Source organism: Mustela nivalis (assembly GCF_964662115.1).
Source record: "Mustela nivalis genome assembly, chromosome: 3".
Lineage (NCBI taxonomy): Eukaryota > Metazoa > Chordata > Mammalia > Carnivora > Mustelidae > Mustela > Mustela nivalis.
In genome coordinates this window covers 102,627,742-102,651,752 of record NC_139022.1, presented here as the reverse complement: position 1 = coordinate 102,651,752, position 24,011 = coordinate 102,627,742, and the positions used below count along the sequence as shown (strand labels likewise).

The window sequence follows — 24,011 nt, the reverse complement described above, 5'->3', positions numbered from 1 at the left end:
AAGTGATGTAATCAGAGCCCCAGAGATTCTGCTCTTTAAGCCCTTAACTTTGGGGAGCCTCATTTTTATCATCTGTAACGTGGAATAACAGGATAATGGTGCCACATTGGATTCCAAGTTTACATGGCTTTCATTATCCTTGGTGAGGAGTATGATTGGCCCATTTCTTTGGACAATGAACATGAGTATTGGACTCCAAGAGGGATGGAAGGAAGAGCACAGAGAGGAATTTTTGCCTTCAGTGTCAAGGACAGCCCTATGCTACTGAGAGGCCTGAATGGCTAACTGAATGACTGCTTGGAAATTTCCAGGAAAATTATAAGGCTGAGCCTTGGAAAAATATGGGCTATTTCTTTGCTCCCTCTTGCTCTGGAAGTTTTGCTGCTGTCAGTATTGATTTCATAGACCCCATTTGTACACTGTCTTCTAGGGCCTGAATTCATGGGCCCAAACCTGCTACGACAGAGGAAGGTTTACCCACAAATGCTGGGTCCATGAAGATGACTACTATACTTGAGGGGCTAATCGCTGGGAAAGGACAGGAGCCTGCAGAGGCCCAGGCCTGCATCAGATCAGATCGAAGTCCCTCTTATTCTATGCTTGGAAATGCAGAGCCGTTCCGGCCTGAGCAGCTTTAGAAATGTTCAAGTGTTTCATGAGGGGAACACAGACAAGTTCACTACTGGCAAAAGCTCACCTGTGGGGTCTTTTCCTTTCTTCTTCTTGGTTGGCAGTCTAGAATCAAGTTCAAGGGTACAGGTTTTGGTGTTGGTCAAGCCTAGTTCCAAGTCTTGGCTCTGCCTCTATTCTTTCTTTCTCTCTTTCTTTTTAAGATGTATTTATTTATTTTAGAGACAGAGAGTGAGAGAGTGTGCATGTGCTGGGGGAGGGACAGAGAGAGAGGGAAAGAAGCGACATCCTGCTGAGCAGGAGTAGCCTGACCTGGGCTTGATCTCATGACCCTGAAATCTTGACCTGAGCCAAAATCAAGAGTTAGACGCTTAACCAACTGACCCATTCAGGTGCCCCTCTGCCTCTACCCTTGATCTTGGGCAAGACCCTCTATTTCTCCAAACCTCCTGTCCTTGTCTGTGAAATGGGGATAACACCTCCCTCTCAGGGTTGTTGGAAAATTAAATTAAATCCTAGTGTAAAGCCTGGGGCCTGCTTCACATAAACATTCTATAAATAGTCATGCTTTTCTTAGCCCTAATTTTGCAGCCGAGAAGCAGATTATTTGATAATGTAGCAATAGAGAAGTGAGGTCAAGGGTCCACGTGTTCATCACTGTGTATTGACCTCTGTGTACCCATATGCCCTACTCATGTCCAGGTCCAGCTTATCTTCTTGCCAGGGAACAGGCAACAAGGAGCCCTCACTCTGTTACCCTTCCCTCCCACTCTTGACAGGTGCACACAGGAGAATAAGCCAGCACTTTTCCTTTATTAGGAGGTCAGAGAGCTTCACCTGGTACCCCAGGATCCAGCCCCTACCCTTAAGTATATGATGAGGCCAGCTTTTCTTGCTTAGGACACTCCTTGGCATCTGTCCCACGGGGAGGACTGACCCTCCGTGCTCTACATGTGTTTTGCCTGCAAACACTCATTTCAGCCACAAATGTCTCCATCCTCCAAAAAATTCACAGGCAGAGTCAGCCCCTAACAAGGGGCTGCTCTGATCAGCCATCGATTAGTTGTGGGGCCCTTGCCTCCTCTGTGGGGCACCATCGGTCACCTTAAAGTTCTTGGGCCACCTCTGGACCTCGAGTTCAAAGATTCTAGAAAGCAGCTCATGTCCCAGCATCCTCAGGGCCTGGGCTCCCTGCTGTCCCCGGGGGCCCCTGGTTCCTGGATCCACAGGCCCCTGCTGCTGCTGCTGCTGCTGCTGCCAGTCCTGCCCCCGGCCCCCTTAGTTCCCCCTGGACCCCCCTGTTCCTCCATGCCCGAGGCCCCGCTGGTGGCCAGGTCCAGACTGAGGGTCCTCCCGCAGACAGACAGCCGCCGCAGCACCTCGGACGCGGCCTCCATGGGCACACCGGAGCGCTGTTCCAGCAGCATTTCCAACAGCGAGCTCATCTCCGAGAGGAAGGTGCTGGCCAGCCGCGTGCCCGTCAGGCTCAGCTCCGGCCCCGGCGCCTTGCCGAACGTCTGGAAGGTCCTCGGCTCCTCCACGGCCGGAGTGTCCGGTGAGAACACGTTGTCGCGGTAGTTCGTGGTGAGGGGCAAAGAGAGCCTCGCCATCCAGGCCGGGTCGGGGGCGCTCAGGCGGTCCAGGGCCAGGCCTGTGCGGGGAGGAGGGGAGCCAGTGAGGGCCGGGCCCGGGGCAGGGCCAGGCAGCCCAGGGCGGGGCTGTGGGCCAGGGCTCCGGACAAAGGAGGGAAGGGAAATGGCGGGGGACAGACAGGGAGCCCCGAGGGGGACGGGAAGGAAGAGGCCCTGACAGGGAAGCTTGTTGGGCAGGAAGGCTGCCGACTGAAGTACCCACAGGAGCTGAGTGGGGAGGAGGCAGGAGGAGGAAGGAGGCCTAGAATTAGAAATTGGCCCTTTTCTAAAGAATTTCCCGATCCTGCTGTATTTCAAGCTAGGTGTCTTCAGCCAGGCTTTTCACTCCCTCAGGCTGTGAGTAGCTGGAGCAGCTGCGGATGGAGGGGACACCCCTTTTCTTAGGCAGGGGTGGAGTTCCTGGCTTGGTTGCTGCCCTCTGTTTGTATTCATAGTAATAGTGACCATTTATTAGGTTCTTCCCCACCAAGCAATTTATGGAATCCTCTTATTTAACCTCCGCATAAACCTTTGAAGGGAAGAGTGCTATTCCTTTTTATGGATGAGGAAACGAAGTTCCAAGAAGTTGAATCACCCATCCTACTAGACAACCAAACCCAGATTTGACCCCATATCTGATGACTTCAACCCCCATATGCCTGTACTATCCTACCCACTCTCTGAGTAGCTTCCCCCCCATTTCCCCCAGGGCGCTGAGGGTGTGCACCTGTGGCCTCTGGGTTCCCCAGGCCTGTGAAGGTTTGTCCAGTCACCATGCCCTAAACTCCCCACCTTTGCTTCTCAGGCCGCAGGAAACAGGCTTAGAGGCAGGCTGAGAAGGGGTTGTCTGCTAAGCACTGTCCCAGGAAAGGGAAGGGGAGCAGTGAGAAACTGTCCCCTAGATCCTTAATATCACCATCACACTTTTCCTTTTCCCATCTCTTCAACAAAATCGCTATCTCAAAAAACTAGCCCTAGACCGGATGGTAGAGGCCAAGCCAAAGAAAGAAAGTCTCTATTATGGTTAAGAAACTGTGCCTTTAAAAAAAAAACAAGCCCAGCATACACTTTAGCATGTGTTTAATGTTTGCTTAAGGTGAGCTACTTTAGAATCTGTGCATATAATAAAAGACTAAAAGGAAGTATGTCAAATGTGAATCTGTGCATATAATAAAAGACTAAAAGGAAGTATGTCAAATGTTAACTGGAATTACCCCTGGACAGAAGTGATTTATTTTCTTCTCATTTACCTACATTTTTCTACCTTAACCAAATGTTACTATTGTAATTTGGGAATGTTATCCCAAAATACAGCTAATGGCGGTTTATATTGATAAATGAGTCTCCATCATGCCTTGTCAGGGCAGAGTCTTGAAGGCTATGAGGCAGGGCAGGCGTCTTCCTACCTGGTCCAGCCACGCCTGGGACTTAGTGAGCATTTCTTGAATGACTCAGTGAACATAAATATTAACCCTGGGCATTTGGGGAATGTAAACCTTAGTTCCCTGAGCCTCAGGGGTAATAAGGTTGAAACTCTTTTGGCTACAGAATCAGGCCTTTGTACCAGGGTCAGAGAGCTTATGAAGCTTGGAATTAGAAAATCGCTAGAGTGTGTGAGAATAGCTGAAAAGCAATGGGGAGTCCACCTGGAGGCAGGTGGGTGCTGGGCAGGCCTGGGCTTGATTTCTCATCTCTGCCATTTATGACCAGTGTGACCTTGGGAAAATTGCTTAACCTCTCTGAGCCTCCTTCATCTCTCATAAAGTGGTGAAATAGTAATACTCATCTTGTCAGGATTCCATGAGCATTCACTGAGCTCATACAACCATTAAAATGTCCCCATCACATCATAAGATGGATGCATCCATGACCCCTGGGGTCAGCAAGCTCACCAAAAGCCCCTGGCAGTCCTGTCCTGTGAGCAGCACAGGTTTTTCTATCCCTGCTGCCCTCAGCATCCCCCCACATCCTCCATGCCCTCTTTGCCATAGAGAAGCAGGACCATGTGGCAGCTGAGCCCACAGGTTCCAGCCCAGAGCTGGCTGGAACAGATGTAATGTGAGCCATAGAGGTCATTTTCAATTTTCTAGGAGGCAGGTTAAAAAAGTAAAAAGAAAAGGTAAAATCAAATTGTAAAACATTTTTAAACTTAATATCGTTTTATCATATCATGAATATTTTTTAAATTAATGAGATTTTTTACATTCTTAAGTCTTCAAAGTCTGAAAGTATGTTTTATATGTTTATCACATCTTTTTAAAAAAATAGTAAGGTATACTTTTTTTATGCTTTTTATTTTTATTAAGCAAACTCTATGCCCAATATGGGGTTTGAGGATGGATGATTTTTTTTAAAAGATTTTATTTATTTATTTATTTGACAGAGAGAGATCACAAGTAGGCAGAGAGGCAGGCAGAGAGAGAGAGAGGAGGGGAAGCAGACTCCCTGCTGAACAGAGAGCCCGATGCGGGGCTTGATTCCAGGACCCTGGGATCATGACCTGAGCTGAAGGCAGAGGCTTTAACCCACTGAGCCACCCAGGCGCCCCGATGATTTTTTTTAATAGATTTTTTTCCTTTTTAAGTAATCTCTATGCCCAATGTGCAGCTTGAACTCACAAACCTGAGATCAGGGGTTGCATGCTTTGCGCACTGAGCTGGGCAGGGCCCCCCATCTATCACATCTTGACTGTAACTGCCATTTTCTTATGTGGCTAGTGGCTACTGTATTGGACCTCACAGCTATAGAGTCTAGACAGTGCTGTCCTATAGAACTTTCTATATGTGTGCTGTCCAAAGCAATATCTGCTAACCATATGGGGCTGATGAGTGCTTGAAATGTGACTGGTATGACTGAGGAACTGAATTTTTCATTTGACTTCATTTTAATTAGATTTAATTTTACTTACTTTTAATTTAGAGCCATATAGCCAATGTTAGTAACCATTTTCTGCACAACCTTGGGAAAATTATTAAACAAACTTGCCCCTCGGTTTTGCCTTTATGAGATGGTGATAATGAATAATTCCTATCTCATCAGATTTTCTCATGAGGAACATAGAACAGGGACTAGCGCATAGAAAGCTCTCAATAAATATTAGCTCTGTTTTTTTAACCAAGGAAAAGGAAGCCCCTGCCATGCTTTCAATGTGTTTGCAGCCAGATGGAGCACACAGGATACGTCCAGTTGAGAAATGGATTATTAAACTAAAGAAACAGAACACCGCAGTGTAGGGATGGACAGAGTATAGTGTGTAACCCAAAGGAGGCTCACCAGTGTCCAGTTAGCACATTCTTTTTTAATTTTTTAAATTTTATTTTATTATTTTATTTTAATTTTTAAAAAGATTTTATTTATTTGAGAGAGAAACAGAGAGACAGAGAGAGTTTGAGGAGTGGGGGAGGGGCAGAGGGACAGGGGGATAGGGGGAAAGGCTTGATCCCAGGATCCTGAGATCATGACCTGAGCCAAAGTCAGATGCTTAACTGACTGAGCCACCCAGGTGCCCCAGCTAGCATATTCTTGAATTAAAGTCCATACTATGGACTTAACTGTGAAAATAAATTGTTTCTCTAGAAAATATTATTTTTATTTCAATTAGAAATGTTAACACATTAAAGAGTTGACTCAGTTCTCAGGATGGAAGGATATTTAAACCCACCAAAGAAACACAAATGGGTGGTTTAGGAAGTGGGGAGAGGTCTCCTGATGGCAGGCAGACCCAGACTGGTTCCCCATCAGTCCCTGATGAGCTAAGTGACTCTGGGCAGGCTGTGGTACTTCTCTTAGCCTCAGTTTGCTTATCTCTAAATTGGAGTTCATAACATCTACTTCCAAAGACTCTCTGGAAGCTTAACTGAGCTAATGTGTATAAGATACTTCCTAGTATCTGGCACACACCAAGAGCTCATTTACTATTCTTAGGATTTTTAAAATGGACAACCAAAGTAGAATCTGGTCTTTAAACAAATGAAGACTGTCTGAAGCGTTAGGGAAAGTAAAATTTTCCTGATATTCCTGCCCAGAAAGAGAATGTCTGTGTTCTCCTGTGGAGAAGGCTGATACCTAGACATGCTGGCGGGACCATGAGTACAGAAGCAGGCTCAGGGCAATCCCGAGGAGTCCCTACCTGTGTGTGGGTCCAACAGGCTTGATAGCTCTTCTTCTAGCAGCTGTTTCACAGAAAGGTCCTCTTCAGGATCCATGCACCCTTCCTCCTGGTCTGGTTCTGCCTGGCCACCAGCCCTGGCACCTGTGCCATCTGGGTCTGGGATTGTGCTCCTGTAAAGGAAGCCAGCCAGTTCACAAGGGAGGAAATTCACACACAGATTTATTCATTCCTGCTCATGAGCCTTCTTCTACTCATGCCAGCATTCATCCATCCACATAAGGAGGTGGATACACAGCCTGGCCTTCAGAGTCAGATCCACCTGGGTTACTTGGTCCCAGGCCTCCTGCCTACTTGGCCTCTGTTGCCTCATCCGTGAAATGGAGGTAATAAATAACACCCACCTCAAGGGGCAGGCAAAATGAGACAGTGTATGTAAAGAAAGTGGTACCCGGCCCCTTGTAAGCACTGAGCAAATAGAAGAAACAATGAATGCATTGATATCATTATTCACCATCATCCCTCCCATTCCTTCACAGTGCGCAGCCCAGAGTAGGAGTGTAGTAACTCAGCTTGAGATAACGCAGTCATCCGTCCTTCCACCCATCCATCCACCTCCATCCATCCGAGTATGAGCTCCAGTGAGAGCAGAAATTTTTGTCTGTCTCGTATCCTGGTCACCAGAGCTCAGAACAGGGCCTGGCACATAGTAGGTGCTTCATAAATACTTTGTGGACAAAGCGACTGAATGTTCCCTCCTTCCTATTTGAGGTCCAATCCCAGACCAGAATAGCAGGGCAGAAGAGGACGAAGCTGGGGTGAGGCCACAGAAGGCCACTGAGACTCTCCCTGACCCCTGTGGTCTCCATCCTGGCCCCTCCCTCCCACAGACCCTGCCTGCCCCCTGGAAGAGGCCAGTTCCTGGGACTGCCTCAGTATGCATAGCCAAGTCTGGCCTCACATTCCAGCAGGTGGGAGGGCTCCTTAAAGGGCTTTAAGGTCTGGGGTCCTTTCTGCTTTTTTTTTTTCTGTGATGGTTTCTGCCGTCATGAAGGGATCAGTAGGGAGACAGCAAGTTTGCAAGTGATGATGAAAACAACAAATGTTTATAAAGCAATCACTCTGAATCAGGCCTTTTGCTGATTCAGAGTGTATAGGCACCTTATCCTTAAACTTTTCATATCTATAAAGGAGTTCTCTTGTTATCATTCCTATGTTGTGAATAAGAAAACTAAGACTTGTGAAAATTATGCACCTTGCCCAAGATCCTGCAAAAATTCAAATCCAGGCTGATGTGGCTATGGAGTGTGTGCACTCACTGCTACTCTACTCTACCTCCCACCATATTTGCAAAAAGGAAGCTACGAGTTGGCAGGACAAGAGCACCGAACCTGGAGTCAGTGAGGTCCCCTGAGCTGGTCTTAGCTTGGCCACTCACTGGCTATGTGACCATGAACAAAGTCACTTTGGGAGGAAAGGATTTTAGCACCAGTTGTATACCTTCTATGTGCCAGTCACTGGGCTATGGGTTTAAAATACATTTGCTCATCAAATCCTTACCCCTTCTTGGCAAGGATGTGTGATGATCTCCAAGGATGTGTGATGATTACCCTAAATACAGGTAAGAAACTGAGGCCCCAAGGATTTACCTGGCTTCCTCAAGTTGAGCATAGCTGGGTTGTATCAAAATACTTAGAGCCCCAGTTTCTACATCTGTAACAAAAAGGAGTTAGATTTGATGTCCTCTTGAGCTCTCTTTAATTCCAGGACTGCCCAAAAGAACACACCCACACACTCATGTCCTTAGCCAGGGAAACTTCATATTATGTTTAAGATTCAAGACAAAGAATGCTGAAACTTACACATTTAAAGCCCATAGCCTAGCACCTCTGCAATCAGGGGACAGATAGAGCCTCAGGGATGAAGTCATTTCCTTAGAGACTCTGGGTCCTGTAAAAACTATAAATACAGTTGCTCCGGGACCATGCTGCCTGGGATGGGGGGAAGGATGCTGTCCGCTGCTCTCCCAGGGGTCTGCTGTCTGGGATGTGCTCACCCTTCCTCAGATCACAGAGGCTCCAGGGGTAAAGGCAAGCCAGTGGGGGGCTTGAGAAGCCTGTGGGTCCATGTGTTGCTTACCTGCTGCCGCTGGGCTTGGCCAAGTACTTATTTCCCCGGTGGTTTGGTTTGGGCTGGAATTGGCCCTGATGCAGCAAGGACAGCAGCTGGGAGATTTGCTGCAAGACAGGAAAAATCTGTTGACTCCACACAATTCCGACCCAGCACACTTCCTTGCCGGATGTTTCCCTCAATGCCGGCGCTTTCTTTTTATAGTCTTTCCTCCAGCTTCAGATGTTTGTGTGATCAGATGGGGGATGGTGAATGGTGACGGAGGCAGGGAACTGTACAGGCAGGATCCTTGCTTTGTCATGACACCGCAGGACCTGGATGTCTGAGGGTGAGAAGAGGGACCCCCTGGGCCGACCCCTCGTTCTCAGAATTAACGTGCTCCCGCTGGAATCTGTGGGATGGGGCTGAAAAGGGCATTTCCTGACCATAAACTCATTCTTACTTTGATGAGGATTATCTTAAGGAGTTACTTCCCCACCTTCAGCGGTACTCAAACACTCAGCCAGTTTTGGCGGGGCCAGATGCAAGGCTCTGCTGTGGAGAAAGCAGAAGGCTATCATTCAATCATTCATTCAACAAGAGTGTGAATGAAAACAAGGCACTGCAGGCTGAAAGTCTGAAGGAGAGGGTGGAGGTTCAGGGAGGCTGTGGAATGGCTGGGGGGCGGGGGGTGGTGGGGCTGGCTGAGATGTCAGGGCCAGACCCTGCAGGGCCTTCTGAAGGCGAAGGCAATACACCAAGTCTCAGGAGACTAAGTTCTAGTTCAAGGTCATTTCTAGTTTGTGTAATGTCAGGCAGGTTTTTAGACATGCTCATACCTCAGTTTCCTCGTCTCTAAGTTGGAGCTGAAAATACCCATCCAGCCTTCTTTACAGGGCAGTCAGGATTAATTCACGCAGTGGTATGAGAATTTAAAATGCTCAGAGAAAATGCTGTTTCTCTTAGAAAGACGGCCTCTGGCTCTTGGACCTACCAGGAGCCAGTCTTCCCTGAATCTTCCCTGTCTTCTCTGAGAAGGCCAGCTCAGCCTCTCTAGGCAGCTCAAGCTAGAAAGTGCCAACCTCAGAGGACAGTTGGAAGAGAGCTGGGGCCCAGTTGCCTGCCTCAAGGCAGATCACATCTCCTGACCCAGGCCCCAAAGCCCTCCTAATGTCCCTGCCACTCTTCCAAGCGTTAGCTGGTAGTTCAGGGACACTCCCTGAGTGCCACGGCCTGAACATAGCGCTGTCATTCAGGGTCTCTTCATAGTCAAGAGTGTAGACTCTGGAATCAGTCAGACTCAGATTCAAATCCTACATCTGCCCTGCCCCAATTCCCTCTGGATTTTTTTTTTTTTTTTTTTTTGAGAAATTCCTTCAGCATTTTGAGCCTCAGTTTCCTCAGCAATAAAAAGGGAATAATATCAAGGTCCATGTGGGTTGCAGTATAAGGATCAAAAGAGTGAAAGTATATCTTTCATTTATTTATTTAAAAAAATTTTTTTTTCTAAGTAATCTCTGTGCTCACTGTGGGGCTCGAACCCATGACCCCAAGATCAAGAGCCAGCCAGGAACCCATATGATTCATTTATTAATAGATCTTTTGAAAAGCACTTAATAATTCTAGTGTGGTATATAATCTCATTTAATTCTTTTTTTTTTTAAAGATTTATTTATTTATTTATTTGACAGACAGAGATCACAAGTAGGCAGAGAGGCAGGCGGAGAGAGAGGAGGAAGCAGGCTTCCCGCCGAGCAGAGAGCCCAATGTGGGGCTCGATCCCAGGACTCTGGGATCATGTCCTGAGCCGAAGGCAGAGGCTTTAACCCACTGAGCCACCCAGGTGCCCCTCATTTAATTCTTATAATAACCCTAGGGAAAATATACTATCATACCCATTTTGCAGATGTGTAATATGAGGCTCAGAGGGGCTACACATTCAGTTAGTGGAAGGGCTAGAATTTAAACCCAGATCTGACTCACTGTGGTACTGTGCTGCTGGAAAGACATGAGCATTAGGCAAGCTGCCTCTTAACCTCACATTGATCTCAGCAGAGCACCCTTCTTTCCATCACCCCAGTGGGTTTACCCCCAGTGCCTGCTCTCTGCTGTCTCTGTTCAACAATAACCAGCACAGTGTTTGATTCAAAAAGCTCACTCAGTATCCATTTAAAGAAAGAATGAATGAATGAATGGCTCTGGGCAGCGTCTGGAGCTACAGAGGGCTCAGGGTAAGACTTCTAAGAGAGCCGTGGGGCTCTCCAGGTGGCTTCCTGGGGAGGATATGGGGGAAGGAAACTGTGTCCTTGCTCCACAGGAAACCTGAGTCGATTGCCTGGCCAAACACACATGTGTCTTGAGCGGGCAGCCTGGCACAGGGAAAATGTTTTCTTTTTAAACAAATTGTTTTAAATTTTATGTATTTATTTGACAGAGAAAGGCATAGCAAGAAAGGAACACAAACAGGGGGAGTGGGGGAGGGAGAAACAGGTTCTCTGCTGAGCAAGGAGCCCGATGTGTGACTGGATCCCAGGATCCTGGGATCATGACCTAAGCCAAAGGCAGACACTTAATGACTGAGCCACCCAGGCATCCTTGGCACGGGGAAAATTATCTTAAGTGCAGAGGAACAGAGGTGGGTGTGAGATCGGGTACTGTCCCTGAAAAAGATTTCCAATTTTTGTCTAGTAAATCCCAGGTCACTAGCTATTTTGTCCTTTGTTATGCCATTTAATCCTCAACCCCTGGGAGGCAGACACAGGGTAAATTTGGCATCATAACTGCCATTTGAAGAAAATGAGGCTCTAATATTAGACAGACTTGCCCAAGGTTGACCAGCTTCTGAGTGCCTATACTGAAATGTAAACCCAGATCAGATTTCCAAGTTCTGAGACTTTTTTCCATTACCCCATGCCGTAGGCTTCACCATCACACTCTAGTCTCAGGCAAGTCAAATTCAGTCCCTGAGCCCAGAGTCAATGATGCCTGTGCTGGCCAGCTTCATAGGAAAGCTGCCCAGATGAGAAGAGGGCAGGAGGAGATGAAGAGCTTTGCGGAAGTCATTGTAACCATTTGCTGAGTGCTGACTGTGTGCCAGACATTATTCCAGGCCTTAAGTGCACTCATTTCATCTTCAAGCAAATTTAGGAGATGGGTGCTATTAACATAGATATCTTCAACAGAGAAGCTTGAGTAACATTCCTGTAGTTCATAGAGAGGAAGAGGTGGAGGCAGGATTTGAACTCAGGCGGCCTTATCCCAAAGCTTGTATTCTCAAATGTGCCTTTTGCTGTGTGTCTACTTGTGCCAGGCACAGTGAGTACTTGCTTTATAGGAATTAACTGATCAAATCCTCAGGACCACTCTGCAAGGCAGATGCTCTTACCATCATTTCTGTTTTATAGACAGGGAAATGAAGGCTCAAAGACAATAAGTTGCCCAGGATCACACAGCTAGATTTTGTTAACCCTAGAGCTGTGCCCTCACCCACTGCCGCCAATGTACCATAAAGTCCCTGGAGAGCCTAAGGAACGAGTGTGACAAACATAAGGGTAATGGGGGTGTCTGATGTGGTGGTCCGAGGGTGACCACAGAAAGAGCTGCCCACACCCGGGTACCTGAACAGGAGGAGAATCCATCGTGAGCTCCTCGACGGGGTTCCGCTCTGCAAAAGCAGCCACAGAGAGCCGGACCAGACTCCGCAGGATCTGCCGGGGACCTGACTCTTTCTCGGGGGTCACTTTGCCATGGAGATTCGGCTGCCGCCTCAGGGTTGCAGAGGAGGCCGGTGGACTCAGTGGAGCCTCCTCGCTGCCTGGGTCTCCTGGAAGCCTCCCTGTGGGGCTGCCCGTAACCTTCGGGGGCCTTGAGCGTGGCTGTCCCATCACAGACTGGGGTTCAGGAAGGTTCAGGTTCTCCCGGGAGGCGTTCCTCTGCCTGGGATGGTTGAAAAGGAGGTTGACAGTATCTTGCAGCACCTCTCGGCTCTCAGCCTGTGCTCCCTGGTTGCCTTGGTTACGCAGGGTTCTGTACAGCGTTGGTGTGAGGTGAAAGGGGGCCTGCAGGCAGGGGTCCCAGCCCGCTTCCATCATCCCTTCCTGACCTGCTTCCTTGTGGGGCTGCCCCACTTCACCAGGCTCGTCTGGCTGGCCCCGGAGTACAGGCACAAGATGGATATCTGCCTTCTGAATGTGTTTCTGGGGCCTCTTGGGCTGGTGGCGGTAGGTAGATTCAGCCTCCCGACAGTTGTAGGCCCTATTGTCCTTCTTCTCTGTCCTGCAGATGGACATAATCAGAGCCAAGATCAACCCAAAGATGGCCAACAGCACAACCAGGCAAATCACTGTCAGCACCGATGTGCTCAGGGTCCCAGGCTCCCGGGCCCGGTCCCTCAGGTGATCCACGCTGGTGACAAACAAGACCCTCAACAGGGCTTGTGTCTGCAAGGAGGGGCTGCCACGGTCTTCCACCACTATCTCCAGCTCCCACTCACTCCCAATGAGGCTGCTGGCGTTGGTGATGTTGATGAACAGCTGGCCCAGGTGGGGGCTGAGGACAAAGAGACGGGCTTCATTCCCACGCCTAATGCTATAGAGGAGCTCTCCATTTGCCCCCGAGTCTGCATCTCTTGCTACAATGGCAACCAAAAGGAATGGCCTGGAACTGGGGGTTGCCAGTGGCAGTGTGTCAGCCCCTGCTGGTCCCAAGGCGTTAGGAGTTTCAACAGGCACCAGAAGGTAGCCTGTGGAGGCATTGACGAGCACTGAAAGGCTGGCTTTTCCATCACTGAGTATAGGGTGGATCACCTCTGGGGTATTATCATTGACATCCAAGAGGCTGACCCACACAGAGACGCTGGATGCAAGCATGGGCTGGCCCTTGTCCTCTGCGATCACACGGAACTCAAAACTGGTCATCTGTTCATAGTCTAGTGACTTCTGGGCAGTGACATCTCCTGTGTCTGAGTCAATAGCTACCAAGTGAGAAACTGGGGAGTCCTGGATACGGTATGAGATTTGTCCATTTAGGCCCAAGTCTGCATCATGAGCCTTGACACTAATGAGGTGAAGAGAAGGTAGGTTGTTCTCCCGAGTAGAGACCTCATACCTGCTCCTCTCAAACACAGGTGCGTTGTCATTGGCATCGCTGATCTGAATGCTGAGCTGTTTCTTGGCTGATAATGGCTGGAGTCCTTGGTCTTGAGCCAGCAGAGTGAGGGTATATTCGGGCCACTGCTCTCTGTCCAGTGTGGTGTTGGTTAATAGCATGTATGTATTGCCGTTAGTCCTTTTCAGCCTGAAATGGCCCAGTTCTTGGCTCAGCCAACAGTGGACCAGACCATTATTTCCTGAGTCCAAGTCATCTGCCATGACGAGAGCAATGAAACTATCCTTTGGAAGAGCCTCTGACACCAGAGATGGTTCAGACGCCCACGTGATGTGGATGCTTGGGGCATTGTCATTGACGTCCAGGACCTTGATGAGGACTTTGCAGTGGGCTGGGATGGGATTGGGACCTAAGTCCTTTGCCTGGACGTCCACCTCATAGGCAGGATTCTTTTCATAGTCTAGGCGTTGACGCAGAATCACCTGCCCCGTCTTTGCATCGATACTGAAGGTGTCCAAAACCTCTGGAGGCACATGTTTACTGAGGAAGAATTCCACCTCCCCATTGGGACCTTGGTCAGGGTCTGTGGCAGTCAAGTTTATGAGGAGAGTACCAGGAGCAGCATCTTCTTGGATTTCTAGTGCCAGGGAGCTCTCCGCAAACATAGGACTATTGTCATTGGAGTCCAGGACATTGACCTTGACCAAGCTGGTGCCTGACTTTGGGGGGCTCCCGCTGTCATAGGCAGTTAGTACCAGATCAAAAAATGAGTGGATTTCCCGGTCTAGCTCTTTCACCACTACGAGTTCTGCATGTTTGGTTTCATCTGGCCCCACGATGACATCCAGGGCAAAGTGCTCACTGGGAGACAGTGTGTATGAGTGCAAGGTGTTGGAGCCAGTATCTGGGTCCAGGGCTCTGTCCAGGGGGATCCGGGTGCGCAGAGAGGCACTCTCAGAGATTTCCAGCTCTTGCTCACCTTTGGGGAACTGTGGCTCATGGTCATTGATGTCCAACACCTGGATCTCCACATGGATCAGAGCCAAGTCCCCTGTGGCAAGCACGTCAAAGGAAACCAGGCAGGGGTCCTGCTGCCGGCAGAGCTGTTCTCGGTCCAGCCGGCTCCCCGTGCTAAGCAGGCCGTCCTCAGGGTCCACCTGGATGGGGAGTGCCTGAGACAGCTGCAGGACCTGGAAGGCAGTCTTCGTCTGCCCACGCCCCTCCTCCCAGCCCAGTTCCTGGGACAGCTTCCCTATCACCGTCCCAGACGGCACCTCTTCTGCCACTTGGTATTTCACAGTGAGAGTGGCCACTTCCTGACCATGCCCTGGAGGGAAAAAGTAGCCACCTGGCCCCAAAAGCCCCAGCAGAAGTGGCAGAAGTCGCATCATGCTTACCGCCAGAATGGGCTAGACTCAGAAACCACTACAGTCCTTCAAAGGCTAGGCAAGTCCTCCACGCTTTCCCGAGGGGCCTGATTAGCCCCGTTCTCCTGCCCCCAGACCTGCTGTCACAGTCTCGTCCCATAATTAGATGATGATGGAAGTAGCAGGATTCCCAGGCAAGGCCATTTTCATCTGAAGAGATATCAGAGGTCCAAGCACTGACGAAGTGAAATTGCCAAGGGGCACCCTGCACAGGGGCACCCGCGGGTCCCCTTCAGTAAATGATGGGCAAAAGCCGGTCCAAGAGGGACTTGACCCAGTAAAGCAGGATGTGGGGATCCGACTTCCAAACAGTTGCTGGGCTGGGGAAATGGAGAAGCAGCTTTTTCCTATGGAAACCCCACCTACAGGAAAAGGGAGGGCTGTAAGTTTCAATGCCAATTAGAGAAAGAGGGCTTCCCGTGAAGCCCAAGGGGCCTGCGGTGGAGGAGGATGGGCTGCGGCTCCGGGACAGGGCAACAAGGTGCTATCCACGCAAGGTGGCCCCTGAGGGAAAGGGAGCCACTGTGTAGGCAAGTGGACAAAGAGCCTGAGACCCTGCCTACCCCAGTACCCCTCCTGGGTGTGTCATGCTCTTTTCCACTGCTCTCTTTGTTTCCTTCATATCCCCATGATTCCTCCCCCGATCCAGTCTTCTCTCCATACTCATCTACCTCTAAGTCCTGACTCTTCCCTGATCATCCATATTTGTCTCTTGGGAAGCAGCTATGATCAAGAGCGTGGCCATCAGAGCCAAACTGCTTAGGTTCAGATTCTGACTCTGCAATTTACCAGCTGGGTCGTGTGGGACAAGTCACTTACCCTCTCTGGGCGTCCTCCACTTCATCCTTAGAGTGTGGATGGGAATAAGCATAGTAGCCCTCACAGCAGGAAATTGTGAGGACAAATGAAATGATGCATGAAGGGCTGGGTCCTGGCTCAGAGGACAGGCAATGACGTTTTGAAAGTGGTAGCGAGTGGTAGGTGTTTAGAATGGAATAGCTAGTCTCAGCTTGTAGCTCTGGCCCTTGCACTGGCCCCAGGGCTGTCCCTGCTTACACGGACCCACGAGGGTGCCTATGGCCTTGGCTCCTGAAGCCCTGGGATCTCTCTGACCTGACCGTGTGGCTTCCCTCCCCCTTCCCTTCCTGCTCTCCAGCCTGGAGGCCCATTGTTCTCTGCATCTGGTCCAGCCTGAGTCCCTATCTGGGGGAATCCCCGGGCCTCCCGCTCCCCTTTCTTGGGAGGTTTTTATACTTGTCCCTCTCCCACGCCTTCCTCTCCTTATCCCTCCCTTCCCCTGATTCTTCTCTCCCCCCCTGCTGTTTATGACTGATTCTCACCAACAGTACTCCATCCCCATCACCACCACTTCTAGGGAGATGGATGTTTTCAGATGTGCCCTCCCCTCATTTACCTCCTCACAGAGGTAAGGCCCAGGATCACCTGGGTGGCATTTGTGGTGGCTTGTGGCTTCTCATTTACCTCCTCACTTGCTGCACCCAGCACCCTCCTGGTCTTCTACCCTGCCTCCGTCTGAGTTTAGAGGTTTGTAAAACATTAGAAGTGTTGGGAATTTAAGGCCTGCTTCCTTTAGGTGGCTGTTTGCAACTGAGTCTTTGAGGCTGGAGGTGCCCATTGGGACACAGGGGACCTCCATCAGGGCCTGTTGGCTTGTAGGCCTGTGGCCATTAGGACAGGGGCCGCTGAGGGAGTCTCAAGCCTCAGAGCCATCTGTGCCCATCCCTGCCCCCATGTTTTCTTTCCCACGCTCTGTCCTTTACTCCATGTTCCACTCCTTGAGGTTCCCTGTCCTTGTCACTTGTTGAACCACAGCAAGGGCCTGAATCCATGGGCCCATCTCCTATAGTGTGGCCCTACAGACAGAACACCCACAAGCTTGGAGACATTGCACGAGTCACTTAACTTCTCTGCGCCTCGGTTTCCTTCTCTGTAGAGTGTGGCTGTCACCCTCCTCAGGAGATTATGTAAGGATTCAGTGAGATGATACCTAGAAGGGCCTAGCAGAGGGCCTGGTCCAAAGAAAGCATCCATTCCATGTTTCTGTAGCTTGTATTATTTTCCAGGTCTGATGCAAATGGTGAGGATGACCTTGCATTTGTCCCTTCACTGTTTTTTTTTTTTTTTTTTAATTTAAAATTGTATTTATTTATTTTACAGAGAGAACAAGCAAGGGGAACAGCAGGCAGAGGGAGAGGGAGAAACAGAGCCCCCTGCTGAGCAAGTAGTGGGGCTCAAACCCAGGACCCTGGGATCATGACCTTAGTCAAAGGCAGACATTTAATCGACTGACCCATCCAGGTGCCCCTGCCCCTTCGCTGTTTTCTCTGCCTGCATGGCCAAGGAAGCTCAATTTCCAGGGCTTTCTCAGCCCAGGCTGGGGCCAGGTGCTGCCTGTGCTTCAAAGGGAGCAAGCACAGGCCCCAGGCCCCTGTTGCTCAGAGATGGGCCCTAGGCTTACTGCCCTTGGATGACAGCCTGCATGGCAGCCTCACTCTCTGGCCCTCACTTGTCCTATCGTGTGCAGTGCACCTAGCAAGACAAGGTGTCCCACAAGTGGCTTGCAGTCTAAGGAGGGAGTGGGGAAAAGGAGGAAGGGGGCACAGTAGCTCTGTGTTTGGGCTTAGTGGTCATGGGCGGCTCCTCACGGAGGGTATTGGGCCAAATCCTGAAGACAGAGGAGTTAGCCAGAGGAAGGTGAGTAAGCAAAGGAGAGGCAAAACAGGCAGAGGGAACAGAGTAGACAAAGGCTGGAGGTGAGTGAGCTGGCTCCTTACAGTATCTCCAGAGGTCTGTGTGGAGAGTGGGGAGGAAGAAGGTAGGCAGGGGAGGTCAGAATGGGCTGCCAGACCCTCCTGGAAGTCCTGGAGTCCCATGTTTAGGATTTGGACCTTGTCTTACCGACCATGCGGAGCTTTTAAATGGCCCCAAGAAGGAAGATGAAGACAATAGCTCTATGCCAGGCCTTGTCTCGAGTGCTTTACCTATACCCTCCTGCTCCTCCCTCATTGCCAGGCCATCAGGATAAGGGGTAGCTAACTTGCCCAAGATCACACAGACTGGACCTCCATAAAGCCCCTTGGGCTGCACTCTGGAAAATGGAATGGAAGAAAACAGAGGAGGGAGTGGGGAGGGCCATTGGGAATAATGCAGGGGAGCTTTGGTGCAGAAAACTCTTGTGCTGAGAATGTTTCCAGAATGCCATCTGGTGGCCAAAGGCAGAGAAAAAAGCCCAAAGGCAGAGAGGTGGGTACCTGGAGCTCACACATAGGCACAGCTCTAGACCTGTCCTGCATAGAACACACTGGAAGGAGCTTACATGCGATGACAGTCACTTATCATGAGAAACCTAATGTGACCCACTGCCCATGGAAGGATTTATGGAACTCACGATTTTACCAGTGTTAACATTTATATTCTCGAAAGGACATTGTCCTGTTCATGCTCTGTGTGTATGTGTTGCCTTCACTGTACCCTCATTGCAAAAAATGGACTCCCAGGTCACAAAATAAGAAAGTTTTTGTTTTGTTTTTAAGATTTTATTTATTTCTTTGCGAGAAAGAAAGCACACAGGAGTGATGGGGAGGGGCAGAGGGAGAGAGTGAAGCCTACTTCCCACCTAGCAGGGAGCCTGACACGGGGCTCAATCCTAGGACCTTGGGATCATGACCTGAGCCAAAGGCAGATGCTTAACCCACTGAGCCACCCAGGCACCCCGCAACAAAGTTTGATTCCGCAGACAGTTTTTATGGCTATGGTTTGTTTGTTTTATTCATATTGGGGGCAGAATCCCAAGCCAGCAAATAAGACTTTTTTAAGGTGATAATCTCTGGGAATGAGGTCCCGCTTAGTAATTTTCTCTCCTCCTTTCTGGCTTCAGGGATCAGCCACATGTCAAGGGGCAAATGGAGATGTCACTGGAGTTTGCCTGGAGAGCCTTTATCCCTCTGAGTTTTGAAAATAGATGTGAAGTTGCACAGGTCCCCTGAAATTGGTTTGGAAACGCTAAGGATGCCTCCCTCAAGCCTGAAATATTTTTTTAAAGAGGGCAAGAATCAGGGCTGGTGTTTGGAAGTCTGGCTTGCCACCAACCTTGAGGTCATTCACACTTGGGCCCTTGGCTATGGGGGAGTGTTGGGGGATGAAGTGGGAGGTGTGGGGGTGGGTCAGGATTTTTTTTCAAAATGCCTGATGTCGGGGCACCTGGGTGGCTCAGTGGGTTAAAGCCTCTGCCTTCGGCTCAGGTTATGATCTCAGGGTCCTGGGATCGAGCCCCGCATCAGGCTCTGCTCAGCGGGGAGTCTGCTTCCCTTCCTCTCTCTCTGCCTGCCTCTCTGCCTACTTGTGACCTCTGTCTGTCAAATAAATAAATAAAAATTAAAAAAAAAAATGCCTGATGTCCTGAGGATCCTTGGGGGGTCAGACCAGCAAGGTGGGACTCTGACCCTTGGGGGACTCCCAGGTCCACTGGGTGAAGGCTAGGATCGTGCCTCACCCTATGAACAGGTTGAATGGCTGGTGGCCCACCCTTGGGGCTCCTTGTGAATATGCCGAGCAGCTGTCACAGTCACTGTCACCAAGGCCGCTTGGTGAGGCTTGGATGCTTCCTCTTCCTTAGGATCGTTCCCATTGGGAGGGTGATAGAAACACCCAAGGTCAGCCTCTTTCTTTGAGCGAGACCTTGTTGAAATTGGAGCCAGTGTGGCCAGGAATCTTGACTGGGAGACTCAGGTAGATGGGTCACCTGCTCTTGATGTGACACTTTGTGCTCTTTGTTGGGACAGATGACATCTACTCCCACACAATAACACCTCTTTCTGGGCCCAGTGTAGGAAAAAAAAAAATGTACTTTGTAGGTAGATATCTGCCAAATAATAGAATCTTTCAAGAAATGAAAAGGCGTTGTGTCTTGATTGTCTTGCATTAGAGTGGTAGCTCTCAAAAGGGGACAAATATCAGAATCACTTATCTGAATACCAAGGAAAGGGCGAGAGAATTCATACTCTTCCCCTTTCCACCCTGCTAAAGAGAATTTCATAACTGCCAGCTCCCTTCGAAAAGACTTCCCTTTTCATTTGGGACAGAGTTGGGGAAGTTGGTTTGAAGTTTTTTTCTGGAAAGAGAGGCTTAATTGAGCTACATAATAAAAGGAAAATAGGAGAGGGGGATTGATGAAGGCTGAGGGGACCATGGAGGGGGTTCATGAGAGAACAGGGTGGGGGGCTGTGAGAGGAAGTAGTGTGAACATGAGGACTTGCCAATGAATCGTTGTGGACTATGGATCTCCTTCATGATTTTCAAGAAAAATGCAAGAGGAGACTCAGAATTTATTTTGTGCTTTAGTAACCATAACCGGGCCCCATAAATTCTGAGTTAATAAAGGTTACCCATATGTTTTGTCTTTCTCTCCAACCTTGGAGGGAAAGTGAGCCACTTCTAGCATGTAGATTTTAATTCTGTATGCAGTCTGACACATGCCCCGTCTCCACCTCAATGTCATTGAGAACCACTGATTTAGAACTTCTTAGAACTACTAGCAACTTTGTAAGGGCCAAAGCTCTACAGCCATCAGGATTTCTTACTGAGCACCCTTCTGGTCGCCCCTTCTCCCTCATGCCTGTGTCACTGTTCAGCTAAGGTCTGTCCATAGCCGGTTCTCCCCCCATGTTTCTACAGACTCTTCCTTGGTTTTCCTTCCTTCTGACTCCCAGGGATGGGCATGTCCCCAGACACTGTCCTCAATCTTCTCTTCTCCATAGGGTTATTAGCCCAGAAATTGTTTGTCAGATTTAGCAAATAAAAATACAAGTGCCAGTTAAGTTTTAATTTTAGGTCAACAATGACAATTTTTTTAGTATATTTTCACCAGGCCATCCTACTCAGAAGTAGTATATACTCTCAACACGAGTTTCTCTTCTGTTTTTCTGTTTTCTTTCCTCCTCTTCCTCCTTCCTCTCCTTCTCCTTTTCTTCCTTCTCCTCCTTTTCCTTCTTCTTTAGAATTTTGATTTACACTGTGAATTTGAAAATCTATCAGCGAACACAAAAATCAAACACATTGACTGGAAGCATCATCTGTACATGAATATTCAGAAGCTGACTGTGTTGATTGGCCTTGTTATGTATTCAGCATTTCTGGGTGACTCCAGGATCGAACTGTTCTCACACTGACAGAACCACCCTTGGGGAAACCTGGCTCACACTCATTCATTAACTTATTTGGTCATCCAATCATTTAATCATTTATCTGGTGGAATTTAGCATGTTCTTCTTTATTTACAAGGTTGTTTTTTTTTTTTTTTTTTTTTTTTTTTTGCAAGGGAAGTAGCTGAAGTTGACCCACATTTTTCTTTCCTCTCAACCACTGGTTTGGTTCTCTTTCTTCACATAGAATCTAATCAACCTAATTCTTGCGTTGCTTCAGAAAGGTTCTTGCAGGAAGGAAAATGAGTCTTCCCGTCATTACATAAATTCTCATGGGGCTTCCCTTTATAAGTTTATGACAGCCAGGAGTTGAGCCTGGAGCTCTGAGAGAAACAACCACACACTGATTTATGATGGCAGCTGCTGCTAAATCTTACCCCTTTTCCTTCTTACAGAGCCGTGTTACCTTGGGGTTACAAAACTCTTTTCCCTGTTATTCAGGGGAATAATAATAAAATGCCAGGTTGCAAGTATAAACATGATCATTCTGTGCCTATTATTGTAAATCACATTTTACCTTGCATCAGAAGCACAGAAAACATTTTATGCTGTCAGCCACCTCAAGTCTCTTTAAGAATCTGTTTTTATATAACCCTGGGATGACCTGAGGTATTGTTGGATCTGCCTTGACCAGGGAAGCTGGTCACACAGGTGATCCGTTTCTCCTTACACACCCAATTAATCATTTTCCTTAAGCAAAGCGTTAACTTGATCTGAGCATAGCAATGGGGTTAAGGATGTGGGCTCAAGTCTGCAGTTGCTTGGGTCCAAAGCATTTGTGTGACAGTGAAAAGTCACTTCACTTCTCTGTCATCAGTTTCCTTAGTTTTATTTTTTAATTTTTTTTGAAGAGATTATTTTTATTTGCCAGAGAGAGACACAGCGAGGGCAGGAACACAAGCAAAGGGAAGGGGAGAAGGGGAAGCAGGCTTCCTGCCAAGCAGGGAGACTGATGCAGGGCTCAATCCCAGCACCCTGGGATCACGATCTGAGCTAAAGGCAGCCACTCAGGCTCCCTAGTTTCCTTAGTTTTAAAACAGGAATGATAATGATGCTGGTAATTATGTTTTCAAGTTCTGTAAAGTTTGGCGTAGTCAGTACACAGCATTTAGAGCAAGGCCTGGTATGTGGGTAGCCCTTTAAAGTTTAGTTATTTATAATTGTGCTTTTAAGGTAGTGGTTCCTCATTTGTTTTTTACCCTGAAGCCCCTATTTGAAAGAAAAACCAATGTTTCAGATTCCCATGTGATGACTGGAAACCTTTTAGGAGGGGCATCTGGGTGGCTCAGAGGGCTAAGCCTCTGCTTTCGGCTCAAGTCATGGTCTCAGGGTCCCGAGATCAAGCCCCACATTGGGCTCTCTGCTCAGCAGGGAGCCTGCTTCCCCCTCTCTCTCTGCCTGCCTCTCTGTCTACTTGCGATCTCTCTCTCTCTGTCAAATAAATAAATCTTAAAAAAAAAAAAAAAAGAAAGAAACCATTTAAGATCTACATGGTGAGGGAACACACAATGACAAGATGCTAGTAGGAATCCAGTGATACCCCTGTCTTAGAGTGGAGCTCACCACCATCCAGACCTATCCCAGAGTTGGGGCAGGGTCTTTCCTTCTACACTGCTACCCATCTGTTGTTAAGGCTTGTTTCAGGGCTGCTCAGGAATGGTAGCCATTGAAGAGGTGACTGTTAACACCAGGCAGGTGGGAAGAGCTCAGCAAAGTCTCTGGAGCAACCACTGGATGCCCCAGTGATGGATGGGGAGAGGTACAGGCACTGATGGGAGCCTTCTGGTCCTTCCAGTCACCAGCATATTCGGACTCACTCCTGCTTCTCTACTCGATGGTCCAGCCATGCAGGACAGAGTGCTGACCTCTGTTCTAGGTCACACATCCCATCCTCTTCTAGCCTGCAGCTCCATCATCTTCTGTGCTTGGGGACAGGCGATGGAGGTGAGTCTCTTTTCTTTTTCTCTCTATTCTCATTCTCACCTAATCTAAAGTCATAAAATCTATTGCTGACTTCCTTAGGGTTTTCCCCCTTAATTCTTTTTTTTTTTTTTTTTTTTTTTTTTTAATTTAAGAGAGAGAGCATGATTGGGGGGAGGATCAGAAGAAGGGGAGGGGTGCCTGGGTGGCTCAGTGGGTTAAGCCTCTGCCTTAGGCTCAGGTCATGATCTCAGAGTCCTGGGATGGAGCCCCGCATTTGGCTTTCTGCTCAGAGGGGAGCCTGTTTCCTCCTCTCTCTGCCTACTTGTGATTGCTGTCAAATGAATAAATAAAATCTTAAAAAAAAAAAAAAAAAGGAGAGGGGGGAAGCAGACTCCCTGCCGCATGGAGCCCAACATGGGGCTCAATTCCAGGACTCCAGGATCATGACCTGGGCCGAAGGCAGCCAGGCAGATGCTTAACACACTGAACCACCCAGGCGCCCCTCCCCTTTAACTCTTAAGGGAAGAACGATTTTGTTCTCTCTGTATTTCTGCTACAACAAACGCAATTCTTTTAGAGTCTACAGGAGAGTGTCGAACCTTGGAGGAGCTGGTCCTAATCCTGTATTTCCCCACCGTATGACAGACATCGGTCAGATAACTTCACCCATTAGTGCCCCAATTTCCTTAACTATAAAATGGGGAAACAAAATTGCCTCCGTTCTGAGATCCTGGGTATTTAAATGCAATGATGCATGGAGTGCCTGTGTGGCTCAGTCAGTTGAGCATCTGACTCTTGGTTTCAGCTTAGGTCATGATCTCAAGGTTGTGAGTTCGAGCCCCATCTTGGGCTCTGC

General features: G+C 48.7%; 1 protein-coding gene across 1 annotated transcript; it reads right to left on the bottom strand.

The window, feature by feature from the left end:
• Positions 1-1,422: 1,422 nt before the first annotated feature.
• Positions 1,423-15,909, bottom strand: PCDH12 (protocadherin 12). The gene is made up of 5 exons (XM_082725246.1): positions 15,831-15,909; positions 12,096-15,373; positions 8,509-8,606; positions 6,391-6,542; positions 1,423-2,281 (listed from the first exon to the last, which is right to left on the bottom strand). The coding sequence occupies exons 2-5, from the start codon at positions 14,973-14,975 to the stop codon at positions 1,806-1,808; spliced, it is 3,606 nt and encodes a 1,201-aa protein (XP_082581372.1). The 5' UTR covers positions 14,976-15,373; positions 15,831-15,909; the 3' UTR covers positions 1,423-1,805.
• Positions 15,910-24,011: the final 8,102 nt, after the last annotated feature.